At 45.6% G+C, this 17,572-nt stretch overlaps 1 protein-coding gene across 2 annotated transcripts in view; it reads right to left on the bottom strand.

Moving 5' to 3' along the window:
• The window catches only part of LOC138637475 (amine sulfotransferase-like), a 44,776-nt gene extending 42,760 nt beyond the window's left edge, over positions 1-2,016 (bottom strand). Inside the window, exon 1 of one of the 2 annotated variants that reach the window (XM_069726192.1) lies at positions 1,927-2,016. Coding sequence is in view for 1 of the 2 variants with exons in the window: in XM_069726191.1 (XP_069582292.1) it covers positions 1,922-1,984 (63 nt within the window). In the remaining variant the exon portion in view is untranslated. Of the gene's footprint in view, positions 1-1,921 lie in introns of both variants that reach the window. The other variant, XM_069726191.1, reaches the window with a different exon arrangement.
• Positions 2,017-17,572: the final 15,556 nt, after the last annotated feature.

Genomic DNA, 17,572 nt, shown 5'->3' with positions numbered 1-17,572 from the left:
ATAATAAATAGGCTTTCTATGGCCCACTATCTGAGAGAGAGAGATGGCACGCTTAGGACTGGCACACAAGCCCAAAGCCCAATATTAATCTCCCACTGATTGATTTAATGATTTTTTCAGGTAGAATTTAGAACCCAAATCAAGCAAAAAAATTAATAGGCTTTCTATGGCCCACTGAGTGAGAGATGGCACACACAGGAGTAAGGAGTGGCACACAAGCCCTGAGGCCAATATTTTTCTCCCACTGATTGATTTAGTGATTTTTTCAGGTAGAATTAGGAACCCAAATCAACCCAAAAAATAAATAGGCTTTCTATGGCCCACTATTTGTGAGAGAGATGGCACGCTCAGGACTGGCACACAAGCCCAGAGGCCAATATTAATCTCCCACTTTTTTTTTTTTCCAGGGAAAATTTATAAACCCAATAAAAAAAATAATAATAAATAGGCTTTCTATGGCCCACTATCTGAGAGAGAGAGATGGCACGCTTAGGACTGGCACACAAGCCCAAAGGCCAATAATAATCTCCCACTGATTGATGTTGTGATTTTTTCTGGTAGATTTTGGAACCCAAATCAAGCAAAAAAATAAATAGGCTTTCTATGGCCCACTGAGTGAGAGATGACACAGACAGAGATGGCACTCTAGCAGAAATGTCAATCTTAATCTCCCACAAAAAAAAAAAAAAAAAAAAAGGAACTGTCCTTCAATTACTATCTCCCTGCAGTAATCTCAGCCAGGCATGGCAGGCAGCAATAAGGAGTGGACTGATGCACAAATTAAATAAAAAGTGTGGACAAACAAACAAGATAGCTGTGCAGAAAGGAAGGAACAAGAGGATTTGTGCTTTGAAAAAAGCAGTTGGTTTGCACAGCGGCGTACACACAGCAATGCAGCTATCAGGGAGCCTTCTAGGGCAGCCCAATGAGCTACAGCGCTGAGGAAAAAAAAAAAAAAAAAGGAGCTTCCACTGTCCCTGCACACCGAAGGTGGTGTTGGGCAGTGGAAATCGCTACAGCACAAGCGGTTTTGTGGTTAATGGACCCTGCCTAACGCTATCCCTGCTTCTGACAAAGAGGCAGCAACCTCTCCCTAAGCTCAGATCAGCAGCAGTAACATGGCGGTCGGCGGGAACTCCCCTTTATAGCCCCTGTGACGCCGCAGACAGCAAGCCAATCACTGCAATGCCCTTCTCTAAGATGGTGGGGAGCAGGACCTATGTCATCACGCTGCCCACACTCTGCGTTTACCTTCATTGGCTGAGAAATGGCGCTTTTCGCGTCATTGAAACGCGACTTTGGCGCGAAAGTCGCATACCGCATGGCCGACCACGCACAGGGGTCGGATCGGGTTTCATGAAACTCGACTTCGCCAAAAGTCGGCGACTTTTGAAAATGTTCGACCCGTTTCGCTCAACCCTACTTAGCACGTGTTAATGCAACCAAAATGTTGGATTGTGATGGAGGAATACAGGAAATACAGTGGTATGCTCATATGAATGCTTTACCTATGAGATTAGTGAATAATTACCCAGTCGCTAGGAGTCTGACCACTGGGGCCACCGAGAAACTATTTCTCTCAGTTCCATAAGAATGAGTGGAGTGGCAGTGTGCATGATCGATCTCTGGTCTATTCACACAGGGGTTTTTCAGAGCTCCAGTTCTTCGGATCGATGGAGGTCACAGAGGTTGGACGTCCAGCAATTGGGAAGCTATCCCTTACCTCATGACTGGGGATAACATCCAAATAACCTTTTATTTAACTAAATTCTGGAATCGGCTTTCAGGAAGAATAATGTGAAACCCAAAGAAATATTGTGCAGTTAAATTGGTGCCTGATTAAGCACAAGGCAGTAAAACAATCCAAACAGAACATAACCAAATACTGTGTCACCCTTTAGGCTTTAAATGTAAGATATACCTTACTTCTGTGTGCTCTTCCTGCTTCCTGCTTGTAGACCGAGTTGCACAAATACTTTTTCATTCCTATGCAAAAAAAGATTACCAGGATCTCTGCCAAGTTGTGACAACACGCCAAAGTCCAACCCATTCTATTCAGCCTTTTCTTTTCAGTCTTTTACCAATACAACTTAACTATTAAGTGCCTCTGCTAGTGTGAATGCAGACTGTATTAGAGGATTATTCTATGGTTTTGCAGTTTTCCCATATTTTGCAACATTTCATTAATTTCTTACTACTTGCAAAATATTGCTTCCCTTATCTCATAAGAAGCTAGGAATGTCCAGACCTGGCCGTTTACCGTAGTCCCATTTCACATTTTTGAAAATTGTACCCTTACCTTAGGAAGAACATTGACCATGCTCACAATTTTTCACATCCGTTTTTTTTATTTTTTACTTATTAAAAGAGGTTTGTAAGCAAATGTCAACTAGATCCTACTGATTTTAATGCTAGTACAATGCTATCAGTGTGCAACACCTGAGTCCCTTTGCCCAAATGCAGGTAAACATTCAATTGGGCCTAAGGATATGTGCACACATTGCAGATTTGCCTGTGGAATTTTCTACGCAGATTCTGCATCTCTTGGCAGAAAACTCAGGTAAAATTCCGCTTGGATTTGAGGCGTTTTTGATTCGGATTTTCATGCATTTTTTCACGCGGATTTGTAGGCTTAATAAAGATCTATTATTTAACAAAAAAAAGAATTGTGATGTCATTTCCTTGTCCAACCTCTTCTTTTACATACTCCGTTGAAGGATAAAGTTTACACACACAGGTAGATAGATGGATTAGATATATTTGTAGATAGACAGATCTATAGATAAATGGACAGATATATCTATAGATAGATGGATAGATATATCTATAGATAGATGGAAAGATAATACCAACCCAGATGTTTAAAATGGTACATAATGAGATAAATAAATGACATAAAAAAGAACAAGAAAACCACCATGAGGAATGCCCACCACTCCTAAATTACATATAAAAAGGTAAACTTTTATTGACAAACCGCATAAAAACAATTAAAAACCAATAACCAAACAACTCCTTCCACACATATAGATGAACCCCGCAATCAAATAGGTATATGAAGCATTATAATATATCACTGTGTCAGCACAATAACAACAATATACGTAAGGATACTCAATCTATATAATCCCTCAAACTTAATAATCCTTTAATACCCCTGTGCAGAAAAAATCCACAATATGCAGAGATAAACACAAAGAAGAGTGGAACGCCGAAGGGGCACAATTTGTTGATATTTGCGGCCAGTTACCTATAATGGGAGTTGAAAAGCCCATATGCCGGCCGATGAGGCTGTCAGAATAAGCAATCTGCCTGCATTAACAGTAAAGAAAAAGCCCCCTAAGTAACCAGAATCCAAGAGGATTAAGCAATGTAATGCACCACTCACATGTGCATGTGAAGATAAGGCATTCGGCTCTCGCAATAAAAAAGCCATTGTAAGGGAAGTGGGGACAGCGTGGGAGGCAAGAGCCCAATGCATGTCGCCGTTGCACGGATGGCTTTGTCAGAGGAAGTGTGGGGTGGGATGTCAAAATGAAGTATAAATACCTTGCAATCGTGCCTACTCAGTGAGCGCCGGTGTGTGGATATACCTCACCGGTAAGGAGCCGGAACCGGAAGTGATGAAGCCAAACATGGATTGAGGGCAGACGTCTCTGCCCATACAGTCAAAGGCGCATGCGCCAGACAAGGTCAGCGCGGCCCATTGGAGAGTAAAGTGGCTGGAAGGGGACGCATGCGCAGGGGGAAGGCGGTATGGAATGGTGTGGAAAGATGAATGAATGGGACCGGAGAAAGAAGTTCCCACAGGAGCATAGGAGGAGTGTGTGGGAAGTTGAAGAAAGAAAAAACAAATAAAAATACAAAACTAATAGAAAAAATAATTAACAGAGTAAACAAACAGGAAGTTATTACATACATAATAATACCGAAAACATCAATTACAAATAACCCAACAACCGATAATGAAATAATTATATATAAATAAAGCATAAACAAAGGAATATATATAAAAGAAAAACACATATATATATATGCATATATATATGCGCATATACACAACTGTACATACACACATATATACACAAAGTAAACAAAAATAAAAATATAATATAGGCTCCCAGACGCAGGTCCCAAAACAGGGTGTAACCATATAATGACCACAAGGTCATAACAGGAGGTAAGGTACAACGATGATTAGTCAAGGATAGTCCATCATTAGCAGCCCAGAAGTCTTCGCAACTAGGGTTGAGCGAAACGGGTCGTTCATTTTCAAAAGTCGCCGACTTTTGGCAAAGTCGGGTTTCATGAAACCCGATCCGACCCCTGTGCGGGGTCGGCCATGCGGTACGCGACTTTCGCGCCAAAGTCGCGTTTCAATGACGCGAAAAGCGCCATTTCTCAGCCAATGAAGGTAAACGCAGAGTGTGGGCAGCGTGATGACATAGGTCCTGGTCCCCACCATCTTAGAGAAGGGCATTGCAGTGATTGGCTTGCTGTCTGCGGCGTCACAGGGGCTATAAAGGGGAGTTCCCGCCGACCGCCATGTTACTGCTGCTGATCTGAGCTTAGGGAGAGGTTGCTGCCGCTTCGTCAGAAGCAGGGATAGCGTTAGGCAGGGTCCATTAACCACCAAACCGCTTGTGCTGTAGCGATTTCCACTGCCCAACACCACCTTCGGTGTGCAGGGACAGTGGAAGCTACATTTTTTTTTTTTTTTCCCCCTCAGCGCTGTAGCTCATTGGGCTGCCCTAGAAGGCTCCCTGATAGCTGCATTGCTGTGTGTACGCCGCTGTGCAAACCAACTGCTTTTTTCAAAGCACAAATCCTCTTGTTCCTTCCTTTCTGCACAGCTATCTTTTTGGTTTGTACACACTTTTTATTTAATTTGTGCATCAGTCCACTCCTTATTGCTGCCTGCCATACCTGGCTGAGATTACTGCAGGGAGATAGTAATTGAAGGACACTCCCTGTTTTTTTTTTTTTTTTGTGGGAGATTAAGATTGACATTTCTGCTAGAGTGCCATCCCTGTCTGTGTCATCTCTCACTCAGTGGGCAATAGAAAGCCTATTTATTTTTTTGCTTGATTTGGGTTATAAAATCTACCTGAAAAAATCACTACATCAATCAGTGGGAGAAAAATATTGGCCTCAGGGCTTGTGTGCCACTCTTGACTCCTGTGTGCATCATCACTCACTCAGTGGGCCATAGAAAGCCTATTTATTTTTTTGCTCGATTTTGGTTCTAAAATCTACCTGAAAAAATCACTACATCAATCAGTGGGAGAAAAATATTGGCCTCAGGGCTTGTGTGCCACTCCTGACTCCTGTGTGCATCATCACTCACTCAGTGGGCCATAGAAAGCCTATTTATTTTTTTGCTCGATTTTGGTTCTAAAATCTACCTGAAAAAATCACTACATCAATCAGTGGGAGAAAAATATTGGCCTCAGGGCTTGTGTGCCACTCCTGACTCCTGTGTGCATCATCACTCACTCAGTGGGCCATAAAAAGCCCATTTTTTTTTTTTTTTTGCTTTATTTGGGTTCTAAATTCTACCTGAAAAAATCAATAAATCAATCAGTGGGAGATTAATATTGGCCTTTGGGCTTGTGTGCCAGTCCTAAGCGTGCCATCTCTCTCTCTCAGATAGTGGGCCATAGAAAGCCTATTTTTTTTTTTTTATTTTTTATTGGGTTTATAAATTTTCCCTGGAAAAAAAAAAAAAGTGGGAGATTAATATTGGCCTCTGGGCTTGTGTGCCAGTCCTGAGCGTGCCATCCCTCTCACAAATAGTGGGCCATAGAAAGCCTATTTATTTATTTATTTATTTTTGGTTTTATAAATTCTCCCTTAAAAAAAAAGGGAGATTAATATTGGCCTTTGGGCTTGTGTGCCAGTCCTAAGCGTGCCATCTCTCTCTGTCTCTCAGATAGTGGGCCATAGAAAGCCTATTTATTATTTTTTTTATTGGGTTTATAAATTTTCCCTGGAACAAAAAAAAAAAGTGGGAGATAAATATTGGCCTCTGGGCTTGTGTGCCACTCCTGACTCCTGTGTGCGTCATCTCTCACTCAGTGGGCCATAGAAAGCATTTTTTTGTTTTATTTGTTTTCTAAATTCTCCCTGAAAAAATCATTTTATTTTATTTGGTTTCTAAATTCTTCCTGAAAAAATCATTTTATTCTATTTTTTTTTTTTCCTAAAGTCTCCCTTAAAAAAAAAAAAATCAAATCAGTGGGAGATTAATATTTACATTTGTGCTTCAGTGACAGTCCTGCGTGTGTGGCATCTCTCTCATTTGTTGCCACCAACAACAGAGTGTGTAACATTGTGCCTGATTTTCGTTGTGGTCTCACTCACCTGTAAAGGGGTAGCTAAATCATACTGAAGTTATAGCTCACCGTGTAATTTGTGTGACAGCAACAAATACCGTTAGTTTGTTTACGTTTTTAAAACAATGAGGAAGTATGGTGGAAGAGGTCGTGGCCGGGGGCGTTCATTGTCAGCTGGTAATGAGGGTAGTGGTAGTGGTGGAGCATCAGCTGGTCGTGGGAAAAAAAATATTGCACCTAAGTCTGAAGCTGTGGAGCCAGGTTCGTCGTCTGGCTACACAAGGCCTCGAACGCTCCCTTTTCTGGGAGTAGGAAAACCGCTTTTAAAGCCGGAGCAGCAAGAGCAAGTTTTGGCTTATCTTGCTGACTCAGCCTCTAGCTCTTTTGCCTCCTCTCGTGAAACTGGTAAATGTCAAAGCAGCGCGTCGTTAGTGGATGTTCACGGTCAGGGACAAGTCGCTTCCTTGTCCTCTTCAGCAAAAACAACAACAGAGAAGAATGCAGCAGGCGACACAACGGGTTACTCCATGGAGCTCTTTACACATACCGTCCCTGGCTTAGAAAGTGAAGCAGTTAACAGTCCATGCCCATTACAAGTTGAATCTGACATGGAGTGCACTGATGCACAGCCACAGCCAGACTACTATGCTGGTCCTTTGACTCAGACCACAACATTGCCCTCGCAGGGTGCTGATCAAGAATCAGACCCTGATGAGACTATGTTGCCCCATCACGAACGCTATACCACCGACCGACACGGTGACACAGACGAAGTTGCACACGAGCTACAAGAAGAGGTAATAGATGACCCAGTTCTTGACCCCGATTGGCAGCCATTGGGGGAACAGGGTGCAGGTGGCAGCAGTTCTGAAGCGGAGGAGGAGGGGCCGCAGCAGGCATCAACATCGCAACAGGTTCCATCTGCCGGGCCCGTATCTTGCCCAAAACGCGTGGCAAAGCCAAAACCTGTTGGAGGACAGCGTGGCCATCCGGTTAAAGCTCAGTCTGCAATGCTTGAAAAGGTATCCGATGCTAGAAAGAGTGCAGTCTGGCATTTTTTAAACAACATCCAATTGATCAGCGCAAAGTCATCTGTCAAAAATGTTCAACTACCTTAAGCAGAGGACAGAATCTGAAAAGTCTCAATACAAGTTGCATGCATAGACATTTAACCACCATGCATTTGCAAGCCTGGACTAACTACCAAACGTCCCTTAAGGTTGTAGCACCCTCGGCCAATGAAGCTAGTCAGCAACGCAACATCCCTTCCGGCAGTGTAGGGCCACCATTTTCCGCACCACCTGCAGTATCTGTGCAGGTTTCTTTGCCAGGCCAAAGCAGTCAGGGTCAGGGAATCACCAGTTTCGTAGTAGGAAACACTGCATCTAGGGCACCGGTGGCAACAATACCATCTCCCACCGTCTCTCAGTCTGCCATGTCCACCGGCACCCCCGCTAGTTCCACGATCTCCAGCTCTCCAGTCCCGCTCACCCTACATGAGACTATGGTTAGAAAAAGGAAGTACTTAGCCTCGCATCCGCGTACACAGGGTTTGAACGCACACATAGCTAGACTAATCTCGTTAGAGATGATGCCCTACCGGTTAGTTGAAAGCGAAGCTTTCAAAGCCCTGATGGACTACGCTGTACCACGCTACGAGCTACCCAGTCGACACTTTTTTTCCAGAAAAGCCATCCCAGCCCTCCACCAGCATGTTAAAGAGCGCATCGTCCATGCACTCAGGCAATCTGTGAGCACAAAGGTGCACCTGACAACAGATGCATGGACCAGTAGGCATGGCCAGGGACGTTACGTGTCCATCACGGCACACTGGGTAAATGTGGTGGATGCAGGGTCCACAGGGGACAGCAAGTTTGGGACAGTTCTGCCTAGCCCACGGTCTAGGAAACAATTGGCTGTAGCTGTTCGCACCCCCTCCTCCTCCTCTTCGTCCTCCTGCAGAAGCGAGAGCTCGTCCACAGACCGCAGTCGCACAACCACTCCATCCGCAGCTGCCACTGTTGCACACCAGGTCTCCCATTATGGGGCAGCTACTGGCAAACGTCAGCAGGCTGTATTGGCTATGAAGTGTTTGGGCGACAACAGACTCACCGCGGAAGTTCTGTCCGAGTTCTTGCAGAAAGAAACGCAGTCGTGGCTGGGCACTGTAGATCTTGAGGCAGGCAAGGTAGTGAGTGATAACGGAAGGAATTTCATGGCTGCCATCTCCCTTTCCCAACTGAAACACATTCCTTGCCTGGCTCACACCTTAAACCTGGTGGTGCAGTGCTTTCTGAAAAGTTATCCGGGGTTATCCGACCTGCTCCTCAAAGTGCGTGGACTTTGCTCACATATCCGCCGTTCGCCCGTACACTCCAGCCGTATGCAGACCTATCAGCGTTCTTTGAACCTTCCCCAGCATCGCCTAATCATAGACGTTGCAACAAGGTGGAACTCAACACTGCACATGCTTCAGAGACTGTGTGAACAGAGGTGGGCTGTTATGTTTTTGTGGGAGGATACACATACACGGGCAGGCAGTAGGATGGCAGACATAGAGTTGTCAGGTGTGCAGTGGTCGAAGATTCAAGACATGTGTCAAGTCCTTCAGTGTTTTGAGGAATGCACACGGCTGGTTAGTGCAGACAACGCCATAATAAGCATGAGCATCCCCCTAATGCGTCTGCTGATGCAAAGTTTGACGCACATAAAGGATCAGGCGTCTGCAGCTGAGGAAGAGGAAAGCCTTGATGACAGTCAGCCATTGTCTGGCCAGGGCAGTGTACAGGACGAGGTAGCGGGCGAAGAGGAGGAGGAGGACGAGGAGGATGATGGGGATGATTATATTTTTAATGAGGAAGCTTTTCCGGGGCCACTGGAAATTGGTGGCGCGGCAAGGCCGGGTTCTGGTTTTTTGAGGGACACAAGTGACGTGGATTTGCCTGAAACTGCCCCTCAACCAAGCACAACCGCAGATTTGAGAACTGGAACTTTGGCCCACATGGCGGATTATGCCTTACGTATCCTCAAAAGGGACACACGCATAACTAAAATGATGAATGATGATGATTACTGGTTGGCCTGCCTCCTTGATCCTCGCTATAAAGGCAAATTGCAAAATATAATGCCACATGAGAACTTGGAACTAATATTAGCAACCAAACAATCAACTCTTGTTGACCGTTTGCTTCTGGCATTCCCTGCACACAGCGCCCGTGATCGTTCTCACACGAGCTGCAGGGGCCAGCAGACCAGAGGATTTAGAGGGGCAGAAATCAGAAGTGGCGTTGGCCAGAGGGGTTATCTGACCAGGTTGTGGAGTGATTTTGCTATGACCGCAGACAGGACAGGTACTGCAGCATCAATTCAAAGTGACAGGAGACAACATTTGTTCAGTATGGTTACAAACTATTTTTCATCCCTTATCGATGTTCTCCCTCAACCGTCATTCCCATTTGATTACTGGGCATCAAAATTAGACACCTGGCCAGAATTGGCAGAATATGCATTGCAGGAGCTTGCTTGCCCGGCAGCTAGTGTCCTATCAGAAAGAGTATTCAGTGCTGCAGGTTCAATACTAACAGAAAAAAGGACTCGTCTGGCTACCCAAAATGTAGATGATCTAACCTTCATTAAAATGAACCACAACTGGATTTCGAAATCTTTTGCCCCACCTTGCCCGGCTGACACCTAGCTTTCCTATGAAAAGGTCTTGCCTGTGGACTATTCTGAATGCCTTTTCCAATCTCGTAATTTTCTGCACCTGATTGTCCAGCATACGACATGTTTACACCTCACTAAATGGCCAAACTCCCCACACGGGGCCGTGGTATCGACACTTGGCGACAGCACCCGTGAGAGTGCAGTTTGTCTGAAGAGGTGGGTGAGCCCGCTTTTGGTCGACGGCACTGCCACTGGGTCCCTCCTAGTACAATAAAGTGTCTCTGGCGGTGGTGGTGCGCACCCAACGTCAGACACAACGTTGTAATATGAGGGGCCCTGGGCCTGTACCGCCGGCCACAAGACAGTTTCCCCCCACCCCAGCTCAAACAGTGCTCTACCACTTGCAAAATTATCTCACAGCTCCACCAATGTTTAGTCTATGCGCTGACATCCTTCAATGCCTGCCACTGACAATACCATTGTATTGACATTTTTGTTATGTTAGGCCTTCGATGCCTGTCTGTGGTCACTCCTTCCACTAGGCCTCCACTGACCACACCACTGCTGCCCGTGTACCCCTGTAACCAATTTAAAATTGCCTACAGCCATGTGTTATTATTTTAGGCCTTCGATGCCTGTCTGCGGTGACTCCTTCCACTAGGCCTCCACTGACCACACCACTGCTGCCCGTGTACCCCTGTAACCAATTTAAAATTGCCTACAGCCATGTGTTATTATTTTAGGCCTTCGATGCCTGTCTGCGGTGACTCCTTCCACTAGGCCTCCACTGACCACACCACTGCTGCCCGTGTACCCCTGGAACCAATTTAAAATTGCCTACAGCCATGTGTTATTATTTTAGGCCTTCGATGCCTGTCTGCGGTCACTCCTTCCACTAGGCCTTCACTGACCACACCGCTGCTGCCCGTGTACCCCTGGAACCAATTTAAAATTGCCTACAGCCATGTGTTATTATTTTAGGCCTTCGATGCCTGTCTGCGGTCACTCCTTCCACTAGGCCTCCACTGACCACACCACTGCTGCCCGTGTACCCCTGGAACCAATTTAAAATTGCCTACAGCCATGTGTTATTATTTTAGGCCTTCGATGCCTGTCTGCGGTCACTCCTTCCACTAGGCCTCCACTGACCACACCACTGCTGCCCGTGTACCCCTGGAACCAATTTAAAATTGCCTACAGCCAGCCCAATTTTTTTATTTTAGGCCTTCGATGCCTGTCTGCGGTCCATTCTTTCTACTTCTACTACACTGACCAGGGCACTGCTGCCCGTGTACCCCTGGAACCAATTTAAAATTGCCTACAGCCATGTGTTATTATTTTAGGCCTTCGATGCCTGTCTGTGGTCACTCCTTCCACTAGGCCTCCACTGACCACACCACTGCTGCCCGTGTACCCCTGGAACCAATTTAAAATTGCCTACAGCCATGTGTTATTATTTTAGGCCTTCGATGCCTGTCTGCGGTCACTCCTTCCACTAGGCCTCCACTGACCACACCACTGCTGCCCGTGTACCCCTGGAACCAATTTAAAATTGCCTACAGCCATGTGTTATTATTTTAGGCCTTCGATGCCTGTCTGCGGTCACTCCTTCCACTAGGCCTCCACTGACCACACCACTGCTGCCCGTGTACCCCTGGAACCAATTTAAAATTGCCTACAGCCATGTGTTATTATTTTAGGCCTTCGATGCCTGTCTGCGGTCACTCCTTCCACTAGGCCTCCACTGACCACACCACTGCTGCCCGTGTACCCCTGGAACCAATTTAAAATTGCCTACAGCCAGCCCAATTTTTTTATTTTAGGCCTTCGATGCCTGTCTGCGGTCCATTCTTTCTACTTCTACTACACTGACCAGGGCACTGCTGCCCGTGTACCCCTGTAACCAATTTAAAATTGCCTACAGCCATGTGTTATTATTTTAGGCCTTCGATGCCTGTCTGCGGTCACTCCTTCCACTAGGCCTCCACTGACCACACCACTGCTGCCCGTGTACCCCTGGAACCAATTTAAAATTGCCTACAGCCATGTGTTATTATTTTAGGCCTTCGATGCCTGTCTTCGGTCACTCCTTCCACTAGGCCTCCACTGACCACACCACTGCTGCCCGTGTACCCCTGGAACCAATTTAAAATAGCCTACAGCCATGTGTTATTATTTTAGGCCTTCGATGCCTGTCTGCGGTCACTCCTTCCACTAGGCCTCCACTGACCACACCACTGCTGCCCGTGTACCCCTGGAACCAATTTAAAATTGCCTACAGCCATGTGTTATTATTTTAGGCCTTCGATGCCTGTCTGCGGTCACTCCTTCCACTAGGCCTCCACTGACCACACCACTGCTGCCCGTGTACCCCTGGAACCAATTTAAAATTGCCTACAGCCATGTGTTATTATTTTAGGCCTTCGATGCCTGTCTGCGGTCACTCCTTCCACTAGGCCTCCACTGACCACACCACTGCTGCCCGTGTACCCTTGGAACCAATTTAAAATTGCCTACAGCCATGTGTTATTATTTTAGGCCTTCGATGCCTGTCTGCGGTCACTCCTTCCACTAGGCCTCCACTGACCACACCACTGCTGCCCGTGTACCCCTGGAACCAACATCAGAAAATATAAAAATAAGTATTTTGCTTATAAAAAAGAAAATACTGGAGAGATATCAAATGCAGACATTTTAACATTAAAAACAAACACATACAACAAAAATCTGGTACAGTACTAAAAATGGCCACCAGCTACAATAACTTTCTCCTGCAAGTAGTTAACTGAAAGGTTTTTTCAATTTTAAACACAGATATGGCATCCACCGAGTGTTGTCCTGTCGCGTCTTCTTTATATTATTGCCAAGAAGATGCAAAACAATGAAAATAATAAAATCATTATTTACCAAAAAAATAGAGTAAGTCAAAACCACATTGCAAATAAACATTCATTACAAATAAAGAAGCAGGGCGCGTCCGAGGGTGAGTATATACCTAATAAGAATATAATCACCCTCGGACGCGCCCTGCTTCTTTCCGACAGCCTTCCTTCCTAAGAATCAGCCCTTCCGTGGTGTAGAGAGAGGGTTTGTTACACTCCAAGGTGTTCCCCAGGTTGCCTTTCCTGAGCTTCGATCTTCCGGCTCTCGTTTAGTAGTTGTTGGAAACTACGCTGCATTGGGCCTACAAATTGGGTATGGGGTGTAGAGAGATGGTGTGTTCCACTCCAAGGTGTTCTCCAGGTTGCCTTTCCTGAGCTTCGATCTTCCGGCTCTCGTTTAGTAGTTGTTGGAAACTACGCTGCAATAGGCCTACAAATTGGGTATGGGGTGTAGAGAGATGGTGTGTTCCACTGTAGAGAGATGGTGTGTTCCACTCCAAGGTGTTCCCCAGGTTTCCTCGCCAATGCTTCGATCATCATGCTCTCGTTTAGTAGTTGTTGGAAACTACGCTGCATTAGGCCTACAAATTGGGTATGGGGTGTAGAGAGATGGTGTGTTCCACTCCAAGGTGTTCCCCAGGTTTCCTCGCCAATGCTTCGATCATCATGCTCTCGTTTAGTAGTTGTTGGAAACTACGCTGCATTAGACCTACAAATTGGGTATGGGGTGTAGAGAGATGGTGTGTTCCACTCCAAGGTGTTCTCCAGGTTGCCTTTCCTGAACTTCTATCTTCAGGCTCTCATTAAATTGTGGTTAAACGGAACAACTGCATTTGGTGTACTAGTTGGTTTGGGGCCTACTATCGGTGTCTGCCACTCCTTGCTGTTCTCCTCCACTGAACAAAGCTGTGCCGCCTGTTTACTACTGTTGCCAATTTTGAACTGCATTTCGACTACTTACTGATTTGGGCCTGCTCTCTGTGTCAGCCTCTCATTCCAGTTGTCCTCCACTGCAATGCCCCCTGATTAGTCCTGTGTTACCAATTTTGAACTGCATTTAGCCCACTTTATTCTTTGGGCCTATATCTGTGTTTCCTCCTCATCCTGCCCATTGCCCAGCCAGTGATAGATGAGTCTGCTGGTACATTGACCCATAACGCAACATTTCCCGTGCACGCTACACTGCAAGATTGTGACCCTGCTGAAAGTCAGGTCCCCCTTCCCGCATACCATACCACCTTACACGGGGACAAACAGGAAGGTGCAGATGAAAGTGCAGGTTCCTTCATCAGGTGGGGGGAGGAATACTAGTTGGCGACGTCACTGGCACAGGGCCTCTCATGGTACGCAAAAGTGTTGCTGCCGATGGGAGGCGCCCCCGCCGTGCAAACACACCGCTGTACTTTGAGGGGCCCTGTGCCAGTGCCAACGAGTGGGCCCCCCCTGCTTGCTCAGGTTCACAGCACTTGCAAAGTTGAAATACTTACCTCTCCCTGCTCCACTGCCGTGACGTGGTCCAGATTTCCTGGGCCCACTAATTACTTGAACCAGCCCTACCCACCACAACTTTAGCCAAATGACCCCCAATTTCAAATGCCTTCCAATTATTATAAGGTAAATTATGCTTGACAAGCTTCATTAAGAAGAATGGATGGTTTTGACATTAAAATGGGCACTCTAGGTGTTTTCCTGGCCCCCACTCACTGCCGACTATGCTGCCCCATTGACTTGCATTGGGTTTCGTGTTTCGGTCGATCCCGACTTTACGTCATAATCGGCCGATTTCACTCGACCCGACTTTTGAGATAGTCGGGTTTCGCGAAACCCGGCTCGACTCTAAAAAGGTCAAGGTCGCTCAACTCTATTCGCAACCATTGGTACCCATAGCCGACCCAGTCATAATCTAAGAATCCTCTTTGAAAGACCAAGATGAAGAATACAATCCAGTACATTCAAATTCAGTCTCCGTTCTTTTTTATGTCATTTTGAGATAAATAAAGACACCCACAAAATCTGCGTTAGGCCAAGGTCATACTTGCGAGAAACTCGCACGAGTCTCGCACCTCAGTACCCGGCACTGCCACCCAAACTCGGACCAGAGCGTTGAGCTGCATAGAAATACATGCAGCCGCAAACTGAGGTCCCGAGTGGAGGTGGCAATGCCGGGTATTGAGTTGCGAGACTCATGCAAAAAATATTTGGAAAAAATGGCATGGGCTTCCGTGCAATTTTCTAAATCAGAGAGGGAATGCCAGCGACTGGGGGCTGATGTTTATAGCCTAGAAAGGGGTAAATACCCATTGATCTTCCCAGGCTATGAATATCAGCCCGCAGCTGTATATTTAGCCTTTACTGGCTATTAAAATAGGGGTGCCAGCCAAAAAAAGATGTGGGGTCCCCCTATAATAAATAGCCAGAAAAGGCTGTGCAGACAGCTGCAGGCTGATATTCATAGCCTAGGAATGGACCATGGTTATTGGCCCCCTGGCTACAAACACCAGCTCACAGCAGCCAATTCCGGCACTTAGCCTCTCTCTTCGCACTGCAGTGTAGCGGTGGAATATGGGGTAATATTTATGGGATTGATGTCACCTTTGTATTGTAAGGTGACATCAAGCCGGCTAAGTAATGGAGAGATGTCAATAAGTATTTTAATGAAATAAAACACTAAACACAGTTTGCCATCTTTATTGTTCTCCTAATCCATGCGACACACTCGATCACATGTAAGAAAAATTAAATAATAAACAAACACAAACACTCCCTGGTCCGATGTAATCTATTTAAAAACAAGTGTCCCACCATGATCTCCCCTATAGAGCTGTGACATCAGGACCTCCAGGGCCTCCAGTGGCATACTGACAGGAGATAATGGCTCCTACAGTGTTATCACTGAGAGTTCACTGGAGTTCATGTTCTCGCTTTACGGCACTGCTGCGTGAGAATTTTCCCATGCAGCGGTGCCACAAGTGACAGCATGAACTCCAGTGACCTCTGACGGCGGAGTGATCCACTGCGGAAGGATACCTGACATCATTGTATCACCGGAGCCCACTGTAGAGCGTTGCGTTCACATCTGCGGATGTGACAGCTCTCCATGGGAGATCGCCGTGGGACACTAGTTATTAAATGGATTACGTCAGAACAGGGAGTATACTGTTGGTTTCATTTTTTATTTCTTTTACAGGTGATCGAGGGCATCATGGATTAGCTGTATGGTGAGTATGTACTGTATATATGTGTATGTGGGTTTTTTTTTTTACTCTTACACAGTAGCCGGATGATGGGATTACTACTGTCCCATTATTGGCTAGCTGTTGCTGTAGCAGGCATAGGTGGTTGGGACTAGTAGTACCATCGGACAATGCCTGCCTTCATACAGACCCGCATACACACCCACCCGCACACACACAGCCCTGCACACACCCGCAGACCCCAAAAGACACACAGATACACACAGACACCCACATATCTTCTCCGCACACACACAGTTTCCGCCCACACACATAGTCTCTGCCCACACTCCACCCACACACTCTTCCTCCTCCTGATCTGCATCATTTCTTGCATGCAACTCTGCAGCAAAACCACAGATCTTTTTAAACCTGCGATTTTACTGTGGATTTGCCTGACTCAATGTAAGTCAATGGTTGCAGAAATGCCACAGATCCACAAAAAGAATTGACATGTTCACACCAATTCTCAATTTCCCATTGACTAACATTGGTTGTGCAATACACTGCGGATTTGATGCAATTCCACGCATCCAAAAACGCTGCAGAAACACCTCAAAATCTGCAACGTGTGCACATAGCCTAAATGCAAAGAGCCAGGTGAAAACTCCTAAAAATCATGAAACTCTGGGGGGTCAGAAAACTAGGCAATCAGATACGGGCCCAGCAAAGAATCCTTAGTCACTGATTTTACAACCATTTTGGTCACACTAGCATGTCAGCCTTAAGTTATCTTTCCACGCAATTTTTTTTACACATTTTTGATTGAGAGAACACAAAAATACCCTCAATTTTACATATGTATTTTCTGGCCTTATTATTTCATTTTGACATTATTTTTTTTATTTAATGCTGCTTTAGTGACTGTGTATTTTTATACAACTACAGCATGCTGCAATTTTGTAAAAAGGCACAATCACAAGTAAAAGAGCAAGAAAAAAAGACACCTAAGAAATCTCATTGTGCATGGAAAATGTTATATTTTGCTAATGACTTTCAGTCAACATACGGCTGTGATATTCTTAAGAAAATACACTGAAAAAATGTGACCACAAAGCAGTGTAGAAACTGGTTTTCAAGTTTAGAAAACTGAATTTCATTATACCTGTGCACTACTAGTGAGGTAACAAAGAAAGAACACAAAAATTGAGCCTTACTTAAGTTGATACACATGCAGCACATAAACGCATGTTCACATTGGCCATAAAACATATAAAACCTACAAGAGAAAAAAATGAGCAAAAACCCTGCTGTAACTAAGTAAAAAGCAAAACGTGTATCTAAATAACACAGAGTTTTTAGTAACACTGTTGTTAGGTGTCGAGTTCCCACCTCTGCACAGGGTGAATCTCGGGCCATCTCCGCTGCGGTCTCCCATTCTTCTCCTGCCAAAGTGGAGCCTGCTCAGCAGAGATATCAGTCCCAGCGTCTTGCTCAGTCCCACCCTGTACAAAGAGTT

Source organism: Ranitomeya imitator, chromosome 5 (genome assembly GCF_032444005.1).
Source record: "Ranitomeya imitator isolate aRanImi1 chromosome 5, aRanImi1.pri, whole genome shotgun sequence".
Classification (NCBI taxonomy): Eukaryota; Metazoa; Chordata; class Amphibia; order Anura; family Dendrobatidae; genus Ranitomeya; species Ranitomeya imitator.
This window is presented reverse-complemented; position numbering and strand designations above follow the sequence as displayed.